We start from the raw sequence: 23,300 nt of genomic DNA, 5'->3' as shown, positions 1-23,300 counted from the left end.
AAAATGAAAATTAGAAGAGAAATGGGGGTGGGGAGCAAACTCGTAGCTTTTCCTAAGCTCAGGAATGAGACAAGGATGCCTACTTTCTCCTCCCTACGCCACATATGCTCAGAGGCTTAGCTGCTGCTGCAGCAATTGGACAGGAGTGACACAGAACGGAGAGATACAAGAAAGGAAGAATTCAGATTCTCATTTGTGGTGACATAAGACTAGAGTTCCAGGAGGAAACTGACATCTATAAGCACAGGATACAGAAACCAGCAACACAGCAGTCTTCACATATACCAACCGTGGACTGTCAGAGAGAGAATGGGAAAAAGCCAATCATAGTAGTTCCCCCAAAACACAAGAACCTAGGAATAAACTTAACCAAAGATGGGAAGGATCTCTACAAGGAAAATTTGAATTCGCAGAAAGGTGTGGGACAGTAAAACCATGCCAGGAAGCTTGGTGGATAGAGCAGGTTGAGACTTGGAGATTTGGTGGCCACACACCTGAGACTTGGATGACTCCCGGCTCCCTGCCAGATTCCTGGCCTGGGACACACTCCACACACACTCCTCACCTAAGGAAATGTGACCTGTAGTCCTGTAGGCCCGGAACAGAATTCCCAGTGCTAATGAGGTACCTAGATGCCCTGAGGACCAGTAAGCTTCCCTTCCCAGACATTCTTCCCCACTAAAGGAATTTAATCTCGGGTCAGACCCTGAGAAGGCAGCATGCATCCATTTTTTGCCATGATCAGTCAATAAACAGTTTAGAACCATGGACTGTCCCTTTCATCAAGATCCACTGTGGGAGCCACGGGGAAGGCCCAGTGAGCAGCAGCTTACTTCCCCTGGTAGAAGGCCTCTCTGGGCTCCCTACCACATCCAGCCCCCAAGCCACCCAGCTAAGCATAATCACCCACTGAGATAATGCAGAGCTCCCCCTCCCCTCTAACAAAACCCTAGCCCAAGGCTAGACACTGTTCTCTGCCTGCAGAGATGTCCAAGAGTCCTGAGAACCCCTCTGGCCCGGCCTCATTGCAGGCCCAGGGACCCCTGAACCTGCTCCACCTTTCCCATGGCTCAGACTGCTTTCCCAGCCCTGGAGTGGTATTTCCCCAAAGCCTGGCACACCAGCTTGCCTGGTGGTGGTGTGGGGTTTCCACCTCCTGATGTTTGTGCCCTGAGGCAGACCCACAGAAAGGAATTCAGAGAAGATGCTAAATAGAGACAAGAGCTTCCATGTCCCTATATTGACTGAATTAATGTTGTGGAGATGGCCCTACTACCAGATTTAATGCAGTGCCCAGGAAAATTCCAGTGATATATTCAATAGATCTCAGGGGGAAAAAAATCCAATAATTCCAAAGAAATCACAAAAGACCATGGATAGCCAAACTAATGCTAAGTGATAACACCAGAGGTATCTAAAGTCATGTGACCTACCAGAATTAAAGCAAGAAGATAAAATACCGAAAATAAACCCATTACAGATTGAAACTATTAGCAAGCTTCCCAATAAGGGGAGGGGGGAAGGTAAGCCCAGGTCCAGAATAACTGCTAAGTTCTTAACAAACTTTTAAGGAAGATTTAATAGCAATTCTTCTTAACTTATTCCATAAAATAGAAGGTGAAGGAGCACTAGAAAATGTCATTTAACGAAGCCACTATTACCCCGATACCAAAGTTAGGTAAAGAAAGAACAAATCTATAGACCAATTTCTCTGAAGAACATGGATGTAGAATTTTTCAACAAAATACTTGCAGACCCAATTCAGGAACACATTAACAAGACCATGCAGCATGAGTGGCTAGTCTTCATCCTAGAGATGCAAGCAAGGTTCATTCACAGTGCAGAAATGCAGCAGCACACCATATGAGCAAACCTAAGGCCGGGAACTGCAGAGTCATCTCGGTTGATGCTGGCTTTGCCTCTGACATAGTTCAATATGCAGAAGCCCTGGAGTTGTTAGGAATGAAGTCCATGAACAGCAAACCTATAGCCAGAATCGGACTAACCAGATTTTTCTTTTAATTAAATATGTTGATGATAAAGCTTATAGACTTGTCTTTGGAGAACGGAAAGAACAAAATGTTGTAAAGTAACTCCCTCTACAAAATCAGTGCAAACTGCCATATTCTATATGTAGGGCCAGAGCTGTTATAGGTGTTATAGGCGGTGTTAGGGATGGGGACCACAGGGCAAGTGCTCTACCTCGGAGTTGTACCTGCAGACCCAGGTTCTTTGTAAAGAGGGCCAGACAGTGAATACCTTAGCCTTGTAGCCACTTCGTGATGCCAGCACGGTACACAAAACAGCCTGAGAGAAGGGGAAAAGCAGTGAGTGGCTCGCTGGTCGAATAAAGAGTCTAGATACTAAAATATAATTTTACAAATTTTTAATATAATAAAATATTATTATGATTTCACAACCATTTAAAAATACTAGAATCATTAGTGTGAAAACTCACAAAAATAAGCATTGCTTGCTGGTACCACCTGTTTCCCGGCATGCATGCATTAACAAATTCATTAAGTGTACATACTGCGTTCAGACCTGCCTGCAATTTTTTTTCTTTCTACTTTTTTGTGCATGAGTCTTTTGCTTGCTTGTATGTCTGTGTATCGTGTGCATGCCTGGTGGTCACAGTGGTTTGCTTGCTTGTATGTCTGTGTGCCGCATGCATGCCTGGTAGTCACAGTGGTTTGCTTGCTTGTATGTCTGTGTGCCGTATGCATACCTGGTAGTCACAGTGGTCTGAGTAAAGCTTTGGATTCCCTGGAACTGGAGTTATAATATAAATGGTACGAGACACCATGTGGATGCTGCGAGTCAGATCCAGGAACTCTGCTGGAACAGTAGTGTCGTACCCATCGCTGTCTCCGTCTCTCCAGCCCTTCCAAACAGAATTGTTTAAAGATGTGTTGATTATTACAAAAATAAATGAAGAAGACTTGCAGTTTTCATAATCTATGCTCATTACTCAAAATATTGGAAATTATCACAATTACTTTCTACATCAGTCAGGTTTACATGCATAAGCAAGAAGTTGTCCTTAATAAACATTAAAGTAATGTTCTCTAGAAGGTTTCAGTATATTTCTCTGACCCTGTGTGTCCAGGTAGGAGTAAAGCAAACTTTATCCTGTAGTGGTCAGTTTAGTGGGCTGGAGACACAGCAGGCTCCCTTCACTAGGTAAATAAAGCAATACTGAGGTTCTCTGCCGTCTAATTCTTACCAATGGAAATGTATTGGTTTAAAAGCACTAATGTAAAAGATGGGGCTCACCTCTCCTCACAGGCACTTCCTTACCTCACAGCTCCACAAGTCAAATCTAAATAGGCCCTGCTATAAAATAAGGCAAAGGAAGCAAGGCACAAGGACAGTTTATATATTACAGCTCCTCATTTTTTTTGAAATGTAAAAACAGAACAGATTGATAATACTTAAAGATGATTGTGTAACTAAGTACAGATTAGAGCATAAAAGGCTGAGAAACACCGTTTTCATAAAGCTTTATGTAGAGGTGCCATCTCTGAAGTAGTAACGTAGCCGCTGTGCAGGAGCCTCTGCTCCTCCTCTCGCGCGATACTCCGTGCTTTATTTTTCAAGTCTCATTTCAGATTTTATAATTCAATCATTTTGAACAGCTATGTTCAAAAGAAGTTTTACAACTTTAATCTTAATAATCTCAAGAAAAAGCAGACATGCTATGTCATAAAATAACTATTAGTGACTAGTTTGTACCCTATAAATCTAACTTGAGTTGATAGTATGGTCCATTACCTGCTAACTGCACAGAGTATTTTTCATTTTACACTCTTCAGTTACTTTTTAGTGAAGTGTTAAAAAATATGAAGCTTTTCTCCTCTCTAAAATCGCACGCTGTCTGTCTGTTATTAGGGAGATAACAGCTCTTATAAATGTTTCAGTAAGCACTAAGTAGACAGTTATGTGCTCCCTCATTCCACGCTTATTTGCTTACTGTAATAAACTGATAAAATATGTGTGCTTTGTCTCTGTGTATCTACAGGCGTCATGAGTCACATAGATTTCCTTTAGAAATAATGTTGTGGCTGCAGAATTGATTGCTTATTTTCACAAACCATCTAAAGGTACAGGAACGACTTTTATTATTTAAACATGTGCTGGGGAAGATTTGTGGGGACCATCTCCCTGGTCGTCGGGGCTTTGCTTTCCAGTTGCCGTGCCACTGCAGCTGTGAGCCAGTTATGCCCTTGGGATCCCATGATGATGGCCCCTGTCACCTGCTTAGAATGCAGCAAACTTCGAACTGGAGAACATCCGTCTTTACAAAATGAAAACTAGTGTTTTCAGGGCCGGAGAGAGGGCTTAGCATTTAAGACCACTCGCTGCTCCTCCAAAGGACCCCAGTGCAGGCACAGTGCCCAGGACCCACATGGTGGCCCACACTGTCTGGGGCTCCAGTTCCAGGGTCCTTAAACAGACATGTCGGCGAAACACCAGTGCACATAAAATACAAAGAAATAAATCATTAAAAAAAGCTAGTGTTTTCCAGCACTAATTTTTTATCCTGTGTTGGGTAGTGTAGATTTTATTAAAATAATTTCTTACCTGAATCTATGTTTCTGATGTTTTTTCATAGAACTCCTCTTGTCAATAAATTGTTCTTTGTATACATGTTTAGAAATGGTTTTTCTTTTGTTCATAATTTTATTATATATGTGTGCATATATAATAAAAATAGAAATAGAAAAAATAATAGAAATATTTTTATTTAATGGAAGTCTAAAGTCATTTCCTAATACTAGTAAATGTTGAAGCTGACTCTTCACTGGTCACCCCACTGCTCCATTAGGCCTGTGACATTTTTAGGAAAATTTTGCATTTGAAGACTTACCCTCAAATAAAGTATAGTTATAGCCAATGCTAGATGTAGATGATTAAAAATGCTATATAATATTAAAAATGGTTAAATTATGCTTGAGTTATGAAAATGGGTAAAATTATGTTTTAAAGTAAGGAGTGGGAAGCCAGCTAATAAACATAATAAGTAAAATAAATATTTTGTTATGACTATATGGGGCATGTGGTGCACATTTTTAGAACCAGTATTCTATAAACAGAGGCAGGAGGATTTCTGTAAGTTCCTTGTCTACAAAGCAAGTTCCAGGCCATCTATGGCTACATAGAGACCTTGTGTCAAAATGAAGGAAGTGAGGGGGCAGGAGGAGGAAGTGAGGGGCGGGAGGAGGAAGTGAAGGGTGGGAGGGGAGGAGGAAGTGAGGGTGGGAGGAGGAAGTGAGGGTGGGAGGAGGAAGTGAGGGGTGGGAGGAGGAAGTGAGGGGTGGGAGGAGGAAGTGGGGGTAGGAGGAGGAAGTGAAGGGTGGGAGGAGGAAGTGAGGGGTGGGAGGAGGAAGTGGGGGTAGGAGGAGGAAGTGAAGGGTGGGAGGAGGAAGTGAGGGGTGGGAGGAGGAAGTGAGGGGTGGGAGGAGGAAGTGAGGGGTGGGAGGAGGAAGTGGGGGTAGGAGGAGGAAGTGAGGGGTGGGAGGAGGAAGTGGGGGTAGGAGGAGGAAGTGAAGGGTGGGAGGAGGAAGTGAGGGGTAGGAGGAGGAAGTGAGGGGTGGAAGGAGGAAATGAGGGGGTGGGAGGAGGAAGTGGGGTGGGAGGGGGAAGTAAGGGGCAGGAAGAGGAAGTGAGGGGTGGGAGGAGGAAGTGAGGGGTGGGAGGGGGAAGTGAGGGGCGGGAGGAGAAAGTGAGGGGGGAAAGGGGGACATAGGATTAAGTGTACGTGAAAGGGCAAGGGAAATAGGAGATAGAAATCCTGTTAAGCCTTTTTGGGAAGGTGACATTGGAACAGAGGCACCTCAGAGCTGGCCCGGGTGGCTATGTGGGGACAGAGCCTTCCAGGCACAGGGACTGACAAATGCCATGGACGTATGGACGCGTGGCAGAAGTATGGCTGTTGTGTTAGAGGAGGGAGGACAGGAAGTGACTGGAGCAGAGCCCAGTGGTGTCAGAGTTGCAGGGATGGGGTCACCGGGGGCCCAGCATCTTCGGGTCCTTCCGGCCTTTCTAAAAGAGTTTCTGCTTTTACTCTGGAACTGGAGGGTTCCGAGCGGCTCTACCTGCTGTGTTCCAACAGACTGAGCACAAGTGCCTGCTTGGGGGGACTCGGGAACAGAAGACCAGTTAGCCAGCTGGGAGACGCTGGGACTCAGAAGACCATGGCACCCGTGGGAGCAGAGAGCCCTGCTACAGTGCTACTCAGTCCACTCAGGTGGCTGGGTTCCCTCCTGTCCCCCAGGGTGTCAGGCCCGCTGTGCTGGGGCTGGGAGCCTACCTTTGTTGTGACAGTTATCACTGGTTTACTTAGTTCTCTGGACACTTTAGAGTACTTAGTATCATGCCTAGTAAAGTGTGTCATACATGTGAGATGAAAGAAAGTAAATGATTAGTGATATTAATTGCTGCTTTGTACTTGAAATAATAGTGTCCTTCTTAGAAAGTCCTCAGATAACTCATCCATGCCTGAGCCTATGGAGAGAGAAACAGCGTTGGAGTTCAAAGACAGGCGGCCGCTAAAGCCATAATGCACATTCTCCAAAATCAGGAAGCCTTGTAGCTGGCCCCACCCCTTCCCACAGTGCCACGCTGACTACAGATGCTAACTGAGCAGCGTGTGGCACTTGTCCTCTCCAGCCACCGTCACCACGGAAACCGTTATAGTTTCAGCTTTCACTCCCATACTGTGCGAGCTGAGCCCTTACAGGCTTCCATAGAGCGAAGCTGCCTGCATCACCATCTCCTGAGTGACTGTGATGGGCACATCTCAGACATGGTGTAGGTCAAATTGACATGTACTCACTAACTAATGAAGAGTCAACATGTAACATTAGAAAACAGCACATTCCCCAACATTAAAATGTTCATTTAAAATGGTTATTTTTGAGGCGGGGTCTTGCTGGGTAGCACAGGAAGAACCCAGACTTGTGACTTTATTATCTGAGCTCCAGAGTATTGCTTACAGGTGCATGCCGCTGCCCACTGGACAGAAAGGCCAGCGCACAGATGAACACTTGTGCTTGCCAGGCAGTTTTGAGGTCCTGTGTTTGATTCTTAGCCCTGCAGGAAACCAAAGTAAAACTAATGGCAGACCATTTGCTACTGTCATCAGAACAGTTAACGGGAAGAAAAATCTGAACAAAATTTGACACTTAAGCAGCTGGGTTTTTGTTTGTTTTTTCTGTTTTTTAAATATATGTTGCAAATGAATTGACAGAATTGTACAAAGGTTACTTTAAATTCTGATACTAGTTCTATACCTTTTATAGAATACTGTTTTAATGACAAATAGTAGACAGTTTATAATTTATATTTATGATGTTTTTGTAGAATTTAAAATTATTAAAAGTTACTTATAATCAGTTATTTGTAGCAGGCCTGATGTGCTACAGTACTTAGATTTTGAAAGGAAAGGTGGCAATCCCATGGCTTTGTAATCGATAACTTCTCTCTCTTTTCCTCGCTCTCTCTCTCTCTCTTTCTTTAATTTACTGCTTGTGATTTCAATTAAAATACGATTAATTGATCTCAGAATAGGTGTATCAGCTATTTCTCTTGGTTCTGTGACAAAACACCAGACAGAAAGACTTGTAAAGAAGAGCGATCTCTTTGGCTCATGGAATAAGAGCAGACAGTCTGTCACGGTGGGGAGCATGGCAGCAGGCTTGTGGAGGATCTGCTCTCCAGGTCTGTGGTCAGGAAGCAGACAGAGATGTTGCCCGGGCTCCTCTAGTCAGGGTAGGTGTCCTTCCTCAGTTAGCCCAGCTGGGTTTCCCTGGTGACTAATCGCCTCCAGTAAACCAAAAGATGAAGCTAGCTTCAGCTGCAGTTCACCATGGAAGAAGCTCAAGGGGAAAAGGTGTTGGTAGCTGACGACTCGTGGTGAAGGCTGTAATCCCAGCTCTCAGGAGGTTGAGGCACCAAGAGGACCATAGATGGAATGTTTAGGTTAAAGAATAAAAACAAAACTCATGGACTGTTTGTTTTCCTATTATTAAAATATTTTGACATCTACTTGCAGAATGAAATAAAATGGTTTGGTATTGGGGATATTGGTTTGGGTTTTCTTGAGACAGTGTTTCTCTGTGTAGCCCTGGCTGTCCTGGGATTTATTCTCTGTAGGTCAGGTGGGCCTGCCTCTGCCTCCTAAGTACTGGGATTAAAGGTGTGTACCACCACCACCACGGCCCAGCAAAATAAAGTTTTAATGCTGCTTTGAGGCATTTACTGTGTAATTTCACATCTTCTGGCTAATGTCTATGTGGTATCTTCTCTCTCTCTTTTTTTTTTTTTAATTTATTTATTTGTTTTATGTAAGTACACATACCGTCTTCAGATAGACCAGAAGAGGGCATCGGATCCTATTACTGATGGTTGTGAGCCACCGTGTGGTTGCTGGGAATTGAACTCAGGACCTCTGGAAGGGCAGTCAATGCTCTTAACCACTGAGCCTTCTCTCCAGCGCCCCCCCTCGTGTGGTATCTTCTAACGTTTATATTGTATTTTATATAATAACTTAGGGCAAACATATGTCGTGGATATTGGCTTGTTTTCTAGAAGCAATAGTGACTGTCCTCACTAACTCTTGTCGCCCTCCCATTTGCCCAGGTCAGTACACCTGTCTTCGTGCCAACAAAAACACATGAACTGCTTCACCGGATGCATGGGAAAGGACTGGCCGCCCACTACTGCTTCCCACGACAGCCTTGCATCTTCGGTGACAAGATGGTCTCTGTGCAGATAACCCTGACTAATACTTCTGATCGAAAGATAGAAAACATCCACATAGGGGGGAAGAGGCTTCCTGTGGGCATGCAAATGCATGTCTTTCATCCAATAGGTAAATGCTATAACTAAGTCTTATTGGAAATTTGATTGCTAAATGTTTTCACTTTTAAAACAGAGTTACAGCATTATTTACTGTGAGGGTGCCGTGTGTGTGTGTGTGTGTGTGTGTGTGTGTGTGTGTGAGAGAGAGAGAGAGAGAGAGAGAGAGAGAGAGAGAGAGCGCAAGGGGGAGGGAAAGAGAAAGAGAGAGGGGGAATAGAGAGGGAGGAAGGGAGAGAGAGAGAGAGGGAGAGGGAGAGGGAGGGAGGGAGTTTGGGTCTTCCCTGGGATCCTATGCAGGTCTTCTACCCCTGGGCTATATTCCCAGACATTTTTTAAAAACTGAATTTATCATGTAAGAGGAATGTGTTTCTTTTCCCATAGTGAATTGGGTCTCAGCAGTCCTAGCCCCACTGTGATGAGAGGGTGTGCCTACCCTGTGGGCATCACCTCCCCTCCCCCAGTGCTCAGCTCTCCTCCTCATAGTTAACTCACTGTGTGCTGGCCGGAAGAGTGTGTCTTTTGAATATAGAGCCTCTCATAGCTCCAGACCCTTTCATGTTCCTTCCATAGCCCATAAAGTGAGAAGCAACGGATCACAGGATCAATATGTCTTGTTGTCTTCCTATTTGTGCACAGGATCCGGAGCGCCCTGTGCTGTGTGCCCGTAGTTATCTACGTTAGTTAGAAGTTAAATATCCTTGATCTGTTAACCACCATTACAGTCAAGATGTTCTCATGCTCAAAACACAGACAAGGGAACCTTGCTTCTCTTTCCATAAAGCATAAGATGCAGCAGTGGCCCTCGTCCCTGCATGCAGGAGGCAGCTTCCAATGGGCCCATGGCCTCCCACACAGCTGCCCTTCCCAGATGCCCAGCAGAGGGTCAGGGTGTAATTCTGCTTTTATGAGTGAATACAACCCTGAGGTGTAGTTGAAAGAAGCTTCAGGGGAAATCTCCAGAAAGGGAGTTTTGTGGTCTGGGAAGTCTATGAAGCCCTGGTTATGACCCCTAACAGCCCCACATAAACCCTACCTGATGTGGAGGCGGAAGGGTCAAAGTTCAAGGTCACCTGCAGCTACTGGAGGGCATTCTTAGCTACTCAGACTCTATTGAAAAGAAACCAAAAGGGAAATAGATTTCTGGCATGGTAGCCTTGAAATATCAGCTCAGTTTTCTAATATTTAAAGGGAATAAAGCCCTTGGCTCAGGACGAAGTCAGGAAGTTTTCCCTGCTTTCTTGACTGTACCACTGTTGTGGTTTTCTCCATCCGAGCCCTGGCTTTGTGAGGCATTTTGTAAACAGCATCATGCTGTTGTGTCTGTGTCCACCAGAGAGAAACAGTGGTGTCTAGCGCAGAGTCTAGTAGACGATCATAAGCAGAGTAACGGTGTTCCTAAACACCAGGGTCTTATTCTTGATAATTAGAGAACTTCTGTAGTGTATTCTTATCTTTACTGGGTCATTTTGCAGATTTGATACATTGCCAAGGAATTACAGAATATACCAATTTGTGATCTTTTTTCTTTTCTTTTTTCTTTTTACTGCTTGCAGTCTAGCCCTTTTTACCTAGTTTAGAAATTAGTTTAGTTAAGCAATGTCGAGTAGCTGATGTATGGGTTGTCTGGGTTGGAAATGTTATCCAAAGGTTAAAACAGTAGAACAGTATTAATGCTTCCTTTGGCTGGCATAATGAGTTGATGACTTGACCTTTTATTGGCCTATGTAGAATAGAAGAAATAAATACAATAAATTTCATAGTATGACATTAATGCGGCATTAAAATATGAATACCATTGCCTCAGTACTACTTGTAGGCTTTTTGTTCTGAGGAAAATTTTTATGGCTACGATATTTTATTCATTTTTTGGGGCTTTGATCAAATGCTTTTAAGATAAAGAGCTCTTTTCCGTGTGTGTAACACAGCCCAGATCCTACTAGCAATAGATTATAGGCAGTTATGGTGTGTAATGTATCTAATTACCCTCTAAAAATCATCTCAAGAATGCACCAAACCACATATTTTGTTTTCATGTTTTTGTGAAAAAAGGGGAGTAAATGTGTGCCCACCTTAAAGGGCCCAGAAATATTATTCCTAGTCATGAATCTGTTATATATCGCCTTAAAATCTCTGGATTTTGCCCTTCTTTTAGCAGGGAGCTGGATTCCTTGTAGGAATATTAGGGCTTATCTGCCTAGTTTCCCAAAGACATTAAGAAGACAAAGGATTGGTGTGTGAGATGGGGGTGGGGTGTGATAAGGACTCACATTAAACCATTTCCAGTGCACAACAGCAAGTCCAGAAACAGTGACCAAGTATTATAAAATCCATTCTAGGAATAATTTTATGCTGATCATTTTGTTCTTGAAGCATTCACATAGTAAAACATGCCATTGATCATGCACCGTCCTCCAGAATTAGCACAGCACTAAGTCTCAAGTTCATTATCCTGACACTCAAGACAGAGTCAAACAGCGTCAGCGTGCCAGCAGTGTGTGCAGTGTGGAGGGTCCGAATTGTGAGTGCGGTCGTGCTTGCGAGATGACAGGATTTGCCAACCTCTGTGATGTATGATAGAAACAAGACCAAGCCTCGGCATGTATAGTACAGAAAATGGTGCTAGGGATTGGGCTATGGCTCAGGAGTAGAGCTCTTTCTCGCCTGGGCTCCGTCTTGCATGAGAAGGGGAAAAGAATAGCCTTAAGCATGAGACTGACAGCTTTGAGCTCATGATAGTATGCATGGTGGTCATTGATACGTATGTGCGTGGTTGTGTGTGTGTGTGTGTGTGTGTGTGTGTGTGTGAGAGAGAGAGAGAGAGAGGGGGGGGGGGAGAGAGAGAGAGAGAGAGAGAGAGAGAGAGAGAGAGAGAGAGAGAGATTGATTGATTATAGGCCATGACAAAAACGTGACATTGGTGGAAAGAAGAGATCTCTTAAGAGATGTCTTGGCTGATTTTCTGTTACTATGCTAAGATTCCCACAGCCAAAACAATTTATAAAGCAAAAACTTTAAATTTGGGGCTCACAGTGCCAGAGGATAAGTGGAATCCATGACCTTCACAGCAGGGAGCATACGGGCAGGCAGTGGTGCTGAGACTTGACCTCTGACCCACAGAGAGAGAGAAAGAGCTAACTAGTGATGGTGTGGGCTTTTGAAACCTCCAGGCCCAATCCCAGTGGCACACCTCCCTGAAGGAAGCCACAGAGCCTAATCCTTCCCAAGTAGTTCTACCAAGAAGGGACCAGTTATTCAAATAGAAGAGCCTAAGGGGGCTGTTCTCATTCGAATGACCACAGGGCAGAGGCAAGGACAGTTTATGGGCAGTGGAATTTAGGCGGCCTGAGAACAGGGTTGAAGGGGACTACCTACCAGAGTAGGGCATTTGCCAAGGGAAGGGAGACAGGTGGACCAATCCAATGACGCCATCCATGGGATTCTGTGAAACCCGTAACCCAAACAGTGAACTTGAAGAATAAGGAAGTCTCAAACAAATAGATGTACTGTGTCTGTTGGTGAATGTTCAGGGTTAGCTTTGTGAGTTTATAATTTTCTTTAATATTCGTAGTTTAAATCTCTTAAGAGCCATAATTAAATTTGTCTTTAGGCTTGAGTGGTGAGTGTTCAGCGGTTTCTTTGCCTCTTTCTCATGTCCTCCATGTTTAATGTGTAAATTACCCTCTTTCTTAGACTCCCTGGAGCCTGAGGGGTCTGTCACTGTCTCCATGGGCATTGACTTCTGTGATTCTACACAGACAGCCAGTTTCCAACTGTGGTAAGTTCAATTGTTCTGTTTATATTGCCTATCCTGGACCAAAGATGGAAAGCTGGTCTTCCAGTAGCTTCTCCTGTAAGACAAAACATTTGAGCACATGCGCTTGGTTTGATGGAGTGGAACTGCCATGGAAGAGCTGCTTAGACGCTGTAGAAGCATTCTTACTGCTTCTGATGCACCCGCCTTTACAGTGTGCCGTGCACCCGCAGTTACAGTGTGCCATGCGCCCGCCGTTACAGTGTGCCGTGCACCCGCCATTACAGTGTGCCGTGCACCCGCCGTTACAGTGTGCCATGCGCCCGCCGTTACAGTGTGCCGTGAGCCCGCCATTCCAGTGTGCCATGTGCCCGCCGTTACCGTGTGCCATGCGCCCGCCGTTACAGTATGCCATGCACAGTTGAAAAAAAAAGGCTATTACTAGGGTTTTTTTAATAATGTAATTTTAAAAATCCAGGAGAAATAAACAATTTAATATTGTTGGGTATCTTAGAACAGGCTTCTTCTGAGGCAGGCTGTCATTTTGAGATACAATGAGTTTTCCTGGAAGGAATATTACTGATTCTGAGCCTTTTCTAAAATATTTTCCTCCTTTTATGTTAATTTTACAAACTGCTTGAGGACATTTATAAAGTTAAGATGTCGTGACCACACGTTCCAGAATCTTTCTAGTTTCAGACTTATGTTCCTGTCTAGTGTGCATGCTGAGGGACTCCAGAGGCCATTGGAGGCCAGAGCGAGAGGCGCAGGTCTGAGAGCCACCCTGGAGCTCCCTCTTTTATGTTCTCTGATACAGAGTCCGACTTGGTTTTTAAGTGGAAGTTACTTGTTTTTCTTTAAAAATTGAAGTATTTTATGTACCTCAATTTTAGCCAGCTTAGGATAGAATTTGTCAGGATTTAAAATTTCAAGTCAGGACCAAAACCCTTTAAAACAAATGTGTAGATGAAATGTACCAAACCTTTCTTTGTCATTTTCCCAGACACTCAGGCCCAGTGTTATTTCTGTCGCTGCAAGGAGCTGGCGGGGAGGAACACGACCAGCGTGGCTCCACATTGATTTTATGCAGATCATCACCTTTATGTTTTGGGAGGTCTGCTTTATTAGTGATATATAAAAACTGATTACTTTTCCCAACACTGCCTAGTAATTGTTTATTATTTTTCTATTAGACAAACAACACAGATCAATATGACTGAACACAGGCTATGAGTAACACCACTCTAAATAGATTTGCTTCCAACACCAGAGGTATATTCATTTTAATGATTTCAACAATGTGAGCCCAATGACAAAGCTTGTACCAAATTAGACCAAAATTAAAACCTAAATATTCCTTTATCTTTCCAATTTACAATCAATTGTGTTCTTATTTTTCCATTTTTTTCCATAATTACAAGGACTTTTTATAGTTTCTTGGACCACATTTGCATTTTGTCTTCTACCGTTAGCCAAGACCTTCTAGGGACAAATACACACTGTTGTGCTTGATGTTGACCTGTACAGGGTAGTATTTATGGACAGTTTTCTTTCAATATCTCTCAAGTTAATTTTAGGAAAATAACAAATATATCTCACAGAGCAATTAGCTTCCTGTTACAAACACCTGTATTAATATATCTTCTCCAGTGAAGGTACAAATTACAAAGTTATTTTATATTTCACCTTGCACAAGAACATGCTAGATCAAAAATTATTTTTTGTGTGTTCCAAAAAGAACACTTTTCTTGCATCAAGTGTAATTGATCCTGAAGCAGCGTAATCACAATTACTCACTTTCTTAATTGGCCTGCCCAAAATCAGAAAATGGAAACCGATCGGCAGTGCTTCAATCAATAGCTTCATAGTAGTGCTCGTGAGGGAGGGAGGTGGTAATGGGGAGATCAATCGGTCCTAGGTGCCAGTCACTGCTGCGCCTTTTGCATAATAAGCGGCCCCTTTGACTTGGCGGTGTGCTGTGATGGCCAGGTTCTTTGGTAAAAGGGGAAGAGGGAGAATGGCTGCCGCTGCTTTTGTGTGTTGCCTGATACATTGTCTAAGTCAGTATGTATAATTATGGTGATAAGGACACATTCCGTAAGAGCCTTTGTCCTCTCACTGTCATCACAGTAAGATGGCTGGGTGGTGTGAGGGCAGAGGCATACTTGGTCAGCCTTACCTACTTTGTAACAACTCCCTCTGCATCTTAAATCATCACCCAATTAGTCTCTTGATTAAAATACTCAATTTAAAATATATAACACCCATAGATATAGCTCTTTAAAGTGAATACTGCATAAACAAATCTCTCTCTTGGTGGTGAGTGGGTAGGACTGTTTCAAAGATAATACATTGTGCTTAAGCTAAGCGTCCACTGTTTTTGTCTGAAATCCACTAAAAAGAAAAATCTCTCCTTTAAAAGGTAAGCACCTAGTCAGGTGATGGTTGTGTGAACCTTTACTCCCAGCGCTTGGGAGGCAGAGGTGGGCGGGGCTCAGAATTCAAGATCAGCCTGGGAATGAAACCCTCTTTTGAAAAGCTAGCTAGTAAATAAATAGATAAATGAATAAATAAATAAATAAATAAGAAAGAAAGAAAGATTAATTAATTAAGATAGGTGCAGAAAGAGAGGCAGAGATAGGAGAGAGTGCCATTAGCTGACCAAGCAGAAATGGCAAGGCATTATCAGCTATTAGAAAACAAACAGCGTGAGTGCTTAATGAGAAATGCAAACAGCGGAGCCAACCAGCCTGTCAGAAACGCTGGAGACAGACAGACAGTCAGACACACCTGAGGGCCGCCAAGCCCAGAGTGGGTGTGTGCAGAGGAAGTGACAGGCACACAGGAATCCTGAGTGAAAGATTCACACAGAGAACTGTTACAGTGTAATTCCCCTTCCCACCTGAGGCTCTCAAGCCCAGAGTGGGCGTGTGCCGGGGAAAGTTAGGAGGCTAAGGAGGGTGTTCAGGAATTACAGAGCTGCTAAGCCAGCCTCTGACTTCCCTCCTCACCTCTGTGCAGACTTAAGGGCAACGCTGCAGAAATCACAGGCTGCCTTGAAGGCCAGTATGGACGTAAGGGCCTCAGGCGCACGGCAGGGGTTAAGTTTGTGCTGGAGGAAGCAAAGATACTGAAGGGCAGAATGAAGTGCAGGTCTGTCCTAGAGGGTAGTCAAGAGGGTCTCCGATCCTCCTGGGCTCAGGAAGAGCAGCCTCAGCCTGCACCCCCGTCCAGCCTCCCCGGTTTATACCTGTGTAACTCGTCCATACACCAGGGAATAGGAGTCAAGTTTCTCCCGTGGTAGGAATTGCTAGTGCTTGTTATGCAGTTAGAATATGTTCACTGCCTTTGCAAACACTTATAATTAGAAATGTTTATGCAAAGTTTTTACAAATTTAATTTGCACATTGATCCTTAATTTGTCGTTGCCCCCATCTTACAGGTTAGTAAACTGAGACATAGGGATGGGGGGATAGAGCTAATGTGTAGTAGAACTTGGTGTGTTCTGTTACAAAAATAACTGCACAGTTGGAGATGACCGAGCTTTGAAGAGAGCTGAAAACTGCACCTTACAAGAGAAGGCTTAAGATGGATGCGGAGACACAAGTGGTTTTGGAAGGAGCAGATACTAGTAGAGTAGACACAACTAAATGCTGATTTGTGCTCTGGAAGCCAGGCCCAGGAAGAAATCGCCATAGAGAACAGAAGCTCTAGGCGTGGGAGAGTAGAAAATAACCAAGATGCAGAAGGGGAGAAAAGAATAATTAAATCAATTATGAAAAAGCATTTCCCCAAATGAAAGAAACACGCAACTGTCAGATTGAAAGGACCTATAAAAGGCCAAGCAAGGCGAGAGCAGCTCACGACTACTCACAAAAAGAGGACACGCCTTTAACAACATATGAGGATTCAATACCTGTTCTTCAAACGGTGGGGATTCTGTGTGCCACTTCGGAATCCTGTGAAGCATGCTCGCAGAGAATGGTACAGTAGCATCCCCTCCCTCCTGCTGCAGAGAAGGCGGCAGCAGGGGTGGAGGGCTTCCCTATGCCGCCTGTTGCTCTGTGAAAGGTAAGTGCTAGTATAACAAAGAAAATGAGACCATAAGCCAAGCCCAGAACTCAGCATGGACCAGGGAGGAGGAATACTACTCCTTCATGTTTTCTCTGTAAATTGGTTGATAGCAAACAGAAAATTAAATATGGTTTAAAATATTAAATATCACTAAGATTATTGATAACTCCAAACAAGGAAGGAAACAAAAGAGTCACTAAATCCTAGGTCCTTTTTAACTTGAAATGGAAATAAGTGCACTAAATAAAAATAATATAGCTGGGGGCAGGGGCATACACACCTGTGTGTTCCTTTTCTGGGAAGGCAAGAGCAAACATCTCTGACTAGAGGACTAACCGGGAGATAATGGCAGCCTAAGGAAACAGTTTCCACCTCTAACTGGTAAGCCAGTGTGCTTGCTGGGGACACTCACGGGGTCACAGTCGAGAGGTTTCTGACTTACAGGAGCACGGTCCAGGGGTTACTGACTCTCAGGAGCACAGTCGAGGGGTTACTGACTTGCAGAATCCTGGGTAATACAATGGTAGCTGCATCCCTAAAAAGTGGGAAAGTCCTCCCAGTCATGGTGAGTGCCTGTGGAAGCTGCGTGGCTGGAGCTCCCTGCTCCGTTTTAGTCAGCTCCTTCCTGTCAGGGGGCTGTGTGTGTGACCTTAGGGGCGGGGCCTATGACTGCTCTAACTACGTCTTGGAATTGTTAGCTGTCTGAGACTTAAATGTGCCCATCTCCTTCCTCAGGAGTAGCTCCTTCGCCACCTGCACACACTGGTTTCCACAAGTCGTATCACCTGTATTGAACAGGAGAAGCATGAAATTCAACAGAAGTTATAGTAACCCCAGCTGAGAGGGACGGCACAGAACCCAGCGGACAGGAGGACATATGTGTGGAGTGTTCCTCTGGTGGCCACACTAGAGAAAGCACAGTTGAGCACAGTGTTGTTGCCGTCTTAGCAGGAACTCTTGTAAATAGGGGAAGTCAACAAAGCCATGGTGTGTTTAACACACATCAGAAACTGTGCCTGGCTGAATCTATAGACAGCTATAAAGTTGGTTTTAATAATTCAGTTACCAAAATATGTGAGATCCCACCCTGCCCCCCACCCCAAGGTTCCGGAGCAGCGTACTGCAGGAGCTGTCCATGGTAGAAACGCTGAGCTGGCATGATTAAAGAAATAGACAAAATTTTGAAAGGGAACATAAGAGAAGAGATTCTCAGGAATTTAAAATAATGTTATGTATAATTTTTAGTATGTTGGGATGTTTCTATGGAGTTAATTTTTTCATAGAAAAATATTAATGGGAATTAAAAAGCTAACTCTAGTAGAACTTCACAGAAAGTATTTCTATTACTAAAAGTCTTCTACAATAAACAAGAAAGAAATCTCCTGACCTGTGTCCTATATGGCTGTGTCCCTGACGTCAAGACTCCTGAGGATAACCCGTAAGGGGGTACATCACATGATGTGGGTGCGAGTTCACTGACTAGTCACACACGTTATCCATGGCCACAAGTGATCAGAGACATTGTCTCTAAGTAGAAAGAAATAAGAGATATACCCTCAAAGCTGTTCACATTCTAATGGAGGTTCAAGCTGGCATAGAAAGACAGCCAAAAGCAGAACAATCCTAGGATTACTAGTTCCCAGCATCTTGGAATCAAGAGAAAATCTAGTTAATGCATTTTTAAGGATGTTATAGACTTCTAGGGTAGGCATGGCAACCTACCTAACAGCCTTAAAAGAATATGCACACAAAATATGTTAAATTGTAAGAAAAGCAATATTGAGAAGAAATGCACCACCCCAGTCTTGTTATCACCGTGCATTCTCCCCTCAACGCTGTTATCCTCTGCCTCTAAGTGCTATGGCGTGGCCCTACTGACCGGGTTTCATTTGAACCCTTCTGACCTTGGAATGATTCAGATGTCAGAGATGTGAGATCGGTGTGCAGTTGAGATTCTAGAGCCTACAGGAAGTGGGTGACCACACCAGAGCAAGACCAGATTTAGAGGTCTGAGCTTTGATTTGTTGGGAGGATAATTGTTGGGAGGATTTTTTGTTACCCAATAAAGTTTAGAAGGCATCCAAAGGGGAATACATGCAGGCTCTTTTTTTGCTGTTGGGAAAAAGTAAGAGTGAAGAATGCATGCTTATATAAAAGACTGATGAAGTTTTTTCCCTCTCACATGCATCTGTCTTTACCCTCAGCATCGCAGCCCGGGTTTCCATGCCAGAAAGGCTTTCAGGGAAACCAGCGCATTTCTAAAATTCAAGCAAAATGTAAAAAGCAAGATGGAAGGTCAAATATTTTTTGAATGAAAAGACATCTTATTGAAATGTTAAAGTATTTATTAAGGCCACAAGAATATTTCATTGGCATTGACACAGAGACCAGCAAAACAAAACTGAGAATTTAGAAGTTGTGTCGTGAGGGGCCTTTCAGTTACTTAGAGAGGAACACCCTCTCTGTAAATGGTTGGATCGTGTCAGAGGGCTTCCTCCACAGAGCATTCCTGAATAAATTAATGATTGTATCTTCAAAATTATAAATATATTTAAATAGAGGCCAGAAAAATATTCCCAGACTGTTTGTGGGCAAAAGTCTCAAAAGCAAATTATATCCAGAAAAATACAAAGGAATATGATTAAAAATGTAAAATTTCTTTATGGAAAAGGAATAGCAGGAACCATAAACGTAGGAACCAGCAGAGGGCCTGGGACAGACAGCAGGTGTGTTGGCTGGATATGCGAGAAGTGTGAAGAGGAGATGCGGCACTTTATAAGGAAGGCTAGAGAGATGGCTGTGTGGTTAAGAGCTTGCCGGTCTCACAGAAGGCCACAGGTCTATACCTGGCACCCACCAGGCAGCTGGCTCACTCTGGTTCAGGCACCTGATGCTCTCTGGGCTTCCATGGGCACCAGGTACCCTCAAGGTATATGTACAATCATGCAGGCAAATATACATAACTTTTTAATCTTAAAAAGAAAATAATGAAAATAGTAGGTAAGCGTAAAAAGATATATAACATGGCTAGTATTTAGGAAAATAAAAATTGAGATGTTTCACCTATCACTGACAAATTTTCAAAATTTGAATATGTGATATTGATAAGAAAGGCAGAGAAAAGTATGTACTCCTTGTGTGCTGTTTATGAGCCTTAAACTGGCATCGTTTCATGTTGACATTGTCTGTCCAAGTGCTAAGTACTCTTTGTTTTTACCTGAGCGTTTTCATCTTTCAGGGATGAAGCTCAGAGACTGTGTGGTTAGAGAAAGATCTCTGATCCGCCTGGATCGCATGTGTAAATCTGCGTCCCTGGGACGTTCGTTTTACGTCACTGAATAGTTGCACCCATCTCTGAGGGGCTGTTACTCTCCTTAGACAAGAGCCTTGGGTCTCGGGTTCAGTGAGCAGCCTGCATGCTCGTCCCTCTTACTTAGACACTTTACCAGTGTGGACCATAGGCATCTGTGAAATGGGATTGTATGTCGTTGTGTATGCATCACAGGTAAACAAAAACAAGTAAACTCTTCCCTTACATTAACAGATTATGCCATCCTGTTCTAGCTCAGCTGTATGGAGCTGTCTTGATAATGCTACTTTATTGGTCTTGTAATTCAGTAAGTTTACATCTCACCAGTCCTTACCTATGTTGATATATTTGAGGAGAAACAGACAGTGATTTCCTCATGGTAAGCCAGCGGTAATAGGAAGAGAAGGGGAAAGATAAGGAGTACCAGGGGCTGAGACTCTGACAGGCTGAGTTTGGTCCCTAGAACTCACAAAGTGAAGAGAGAGTCCAGTCCATGAAGTTCTCTTCTGAGCTGCACACGTTTGCTGTGGCACACCTGTCCCTGCCAACACACAGCATGCACACAGACACACAAACACATACACTTAAATATTTCTAATTATGTTTAAAAGAAAAGAATAGTAAAAGAGAATGAAGCAGTCAGTAAAGGAGGCAAAATGACAGGAAAGAAGAAATGAAGGACACCCTGGAGACTCGTGGAAATGGAAGAGAAAGCTTGTCCTACAAAGGAACTCTTTGCCACTTTCTCTTCTTGCCACTGCTAACAAAGCCGTGCCAGAAGACTGGCTGGGTGCATCAGAGGCTCTCATTCTCCGGTCTGTTCCCACACTCGGACTGTTCGTGGCAACCCTGGCCGGAGACCAGCTGCCCTGCGTCTGTTGGGTCTGAGGCTCTGCCTTATGTGTCACGTGCCAGTTCACCTACAGTGGCCTCTGCATCTTCCTGGCCCATGAGGGCTACTCCAACTCAGGCTCCTGTCTGCGTTCTTGCACCTCGTCCATCTCCCCAAAGAAGAAAGGAAGGGAGGTGGAGAGAAATGTCCCCTGGGACACATTGTCAGCAAAGGGGAAAAAGCAGACAGATTTGAAGTGAGGGTTGCAGCGTCCACTGCTGCAGTAGCCCGGTCATTTTGGACGTGCACCATTTCCATTTCAACAGACTCAACCGGAAAGGATGCCAAGCACAGACCCATCTGGCCAGTGGTGTCTGCCGTTCCCACACAGTGTCATTAGGACAACCCAGTTAAGACCTTCCACAGACCTGGGACTATCCCTCCTCCCTCTCTGCACCGGACCTCACCACCACTGCCGCCGCTGAGCCACCTTGGACCCACAGAGTCCTGGGGGAGCACTTTTCTCTAAAGAGTTATAGATAGCATCCACCTCACCGGTAGTGCTCTGCCTTCTAGAGTTGCGTACAGGCCCCTCTTATATATGTGGTGTTGTTGCTGCTGTATATGAATATACATGTGTATATGTAAGCATATGCTTTGGTATACTGACATTGTATACATACTAAAATAAAAATATAACACAAGAAATTAAAGGTGTAAAAAATTAATTAGCACATACTTAGTGGGAGTTTTCCTCAGTAGGCGCCTGGCTTTCCGTCTCACACTTACAGCTCACAGTATGTGGTGTGCATGCATGTCTACCTCCTCCTGTGTGGACTGTCACACATGCCCAAGGAGCCAACCATCCTTGTTCTGGGCCCCTCCAAGCCTGGCCTGGCTTCTGTCTGTGTTCCCAGGCTAACCCTTCATCTAGTGCTTGCATTATCTAAGACCTTATTCTAGCAGGACCCCAGCCCCTGCCTTTCCACTCCTTGAGCTTCTCTCATCCCCAGTCAGGAAGCTCCCTGCCTTTCCACAGCTCTCCACACCTCTCCCTGCCTCTCCACACCTCTCCACACCTCTCCCTGCCTCTCCACACCTCTCCCTGCCTCTCCACGCCTCTCCTTGCCTCTCCACACCTCTCCACGCCTCTCCTTGCCTCTCCACACCTCTCCACACCTCTCCCTGCCTCTCCACGCCTCTCCTTGCCTCTCCACACCTCTCCACACCTCTCCCTGCTTCTCCACACCTCTCCACACCTCTCCCTGCTTCTCCACTCCTCTCCTTGCCTCTCCACACCTCTCCCTGCCTCTCCACACCTCTCCCTGCCTCTCCACACCTCTCCATACCTCTCCACACCTCTCCACACCTCTCCCTGCCTCTCCACACCTCTCCACACCTCTCCCTGCCTCTCCACGCCTCTCCTTGCCTCTCCACACCTCTCCCACACCTCTCCAGCCTCTCCCTGCCTCTCCATGCCTCTCCCTGCCTCTCCATGTCTCTCCATGCCTCTCCCTGCCTCTCCTAGATCCTCCTCCTTCCTGTCCCCTGCCTGGTGCTGCCCTGGGTTCCTTGCCTGTCTGATGTATTTTGTTGAGGTAGACATTACTGCTTCTCCCTTGAGTCCTCCAGTTAGGCCTCCCTTCCTGGCCTCTCTTCCCATCTGTCCCCACCAGCCTTTACCCCTTTGTCCACATGCTTTGTTGACCGTGCCTTTCCTGGTATGTCCTTTTTCTCTGTGTCACCTATTTTTGCCCTTCCTGATTTGTATTTCTAATTATCTGCCGGACATCTCAGAATGTACAATATTAAATCCAAGTTCTTTTGTGTAGAGCGCAGATTCCCCTTAAGTGTGCTGCCGTTCACCCAGTTGTTCTCATTGTAGTCTCATTGAAAGACTGTGCATCCATCACTGAGCATGTCTGCTCTGATTCTAGACTGTAAAATTTCTCACCTTCCCCATTCTAAATGTTCCCCAAACCAGAGAAGCAGCAAGGCCCAGCAGAACAGGCATGGACTTTGAGGCAGGGACCCTGGGCAAAAGCCCAGCACGCATGGCTGCTTACAGCCCTGGTGTGGCCCTGGGTGCCATGATTAAATGTTTTTCTGGTTTTTTATTTTGACTGTTGCTGGCACATAAACCCAGGACCTTACTCCTGCCCCGGCACTCCACTGCTTCGCCACATCACAGCCTCGGGCTGTCCTCCCAGTAGATTTTATATAAGGGAAACTGTCTCAGAGTCACTTCCTGTGTATTTACTCAGTAAACCCTCACTCAGACTCGCGTGTGATGCCCCACAGCCCCCCGTCATTGCCTCGCCAGCTTACACAGGACCTATGCTTACGGTCTGCCATGGTTTGTCGTTACTTTAAGAAACACTGAAACCGGACAAGTGAGATGGTGCTGTGGTTAAGAGCACTTGGTTCTCCTCCAGAGGTCCCAAGGTCCTTCCCTAGCACCCACATCA

The 23,300-nt window shown here is 44.7% G+C and overlaps 1 protein-coding gene across 1 annotated transcript in view; it reads left to right on the top strand.

Annotated features, from left to right (window-relative positions):
• Nucleotides 1-23,300, top strand: part of Ap3b1 (adaptor related protein complex 3 subunit beta 1) — a 200,642-nt gene that overhangs the window by 156,445 nt on the left and 20,897 nt on the right. The window contains exons 23-24 of the mRNA XM_052159389.1: nt 8,644-8,875; nt 12,556-12,640. Of these exons, the coding sequence (XP_052015349.1) occupies nt 8,644-8,875; nt 12,556-12,640 (317 nt within the window). The remainder of the gene's footprint in view (nt 1-8,643; nt 8,876-12,555; nt 12,641-23,300) is intronic.

This window comes from Apodemus sylvaticus, chromosome 16, assembly GCF_947179515.1.
Source record: "Apodemus sylvaticus chromosome 16, mApoSyl1.1, whole genome shotgun sequence".
Classification (NCBI taxonomy): domain Eukaryota; kingdom Metazoa; phylum Chordata; class Mammalia; order Rodentia; family Muridae; genus Apodemus; species Apodemus sylvaticus.
The sequence above is the reverse complement of the archived record's forward strand: the minus strand, read 5'-3'. Positions and strand labels throughout refer to the sequence as shown.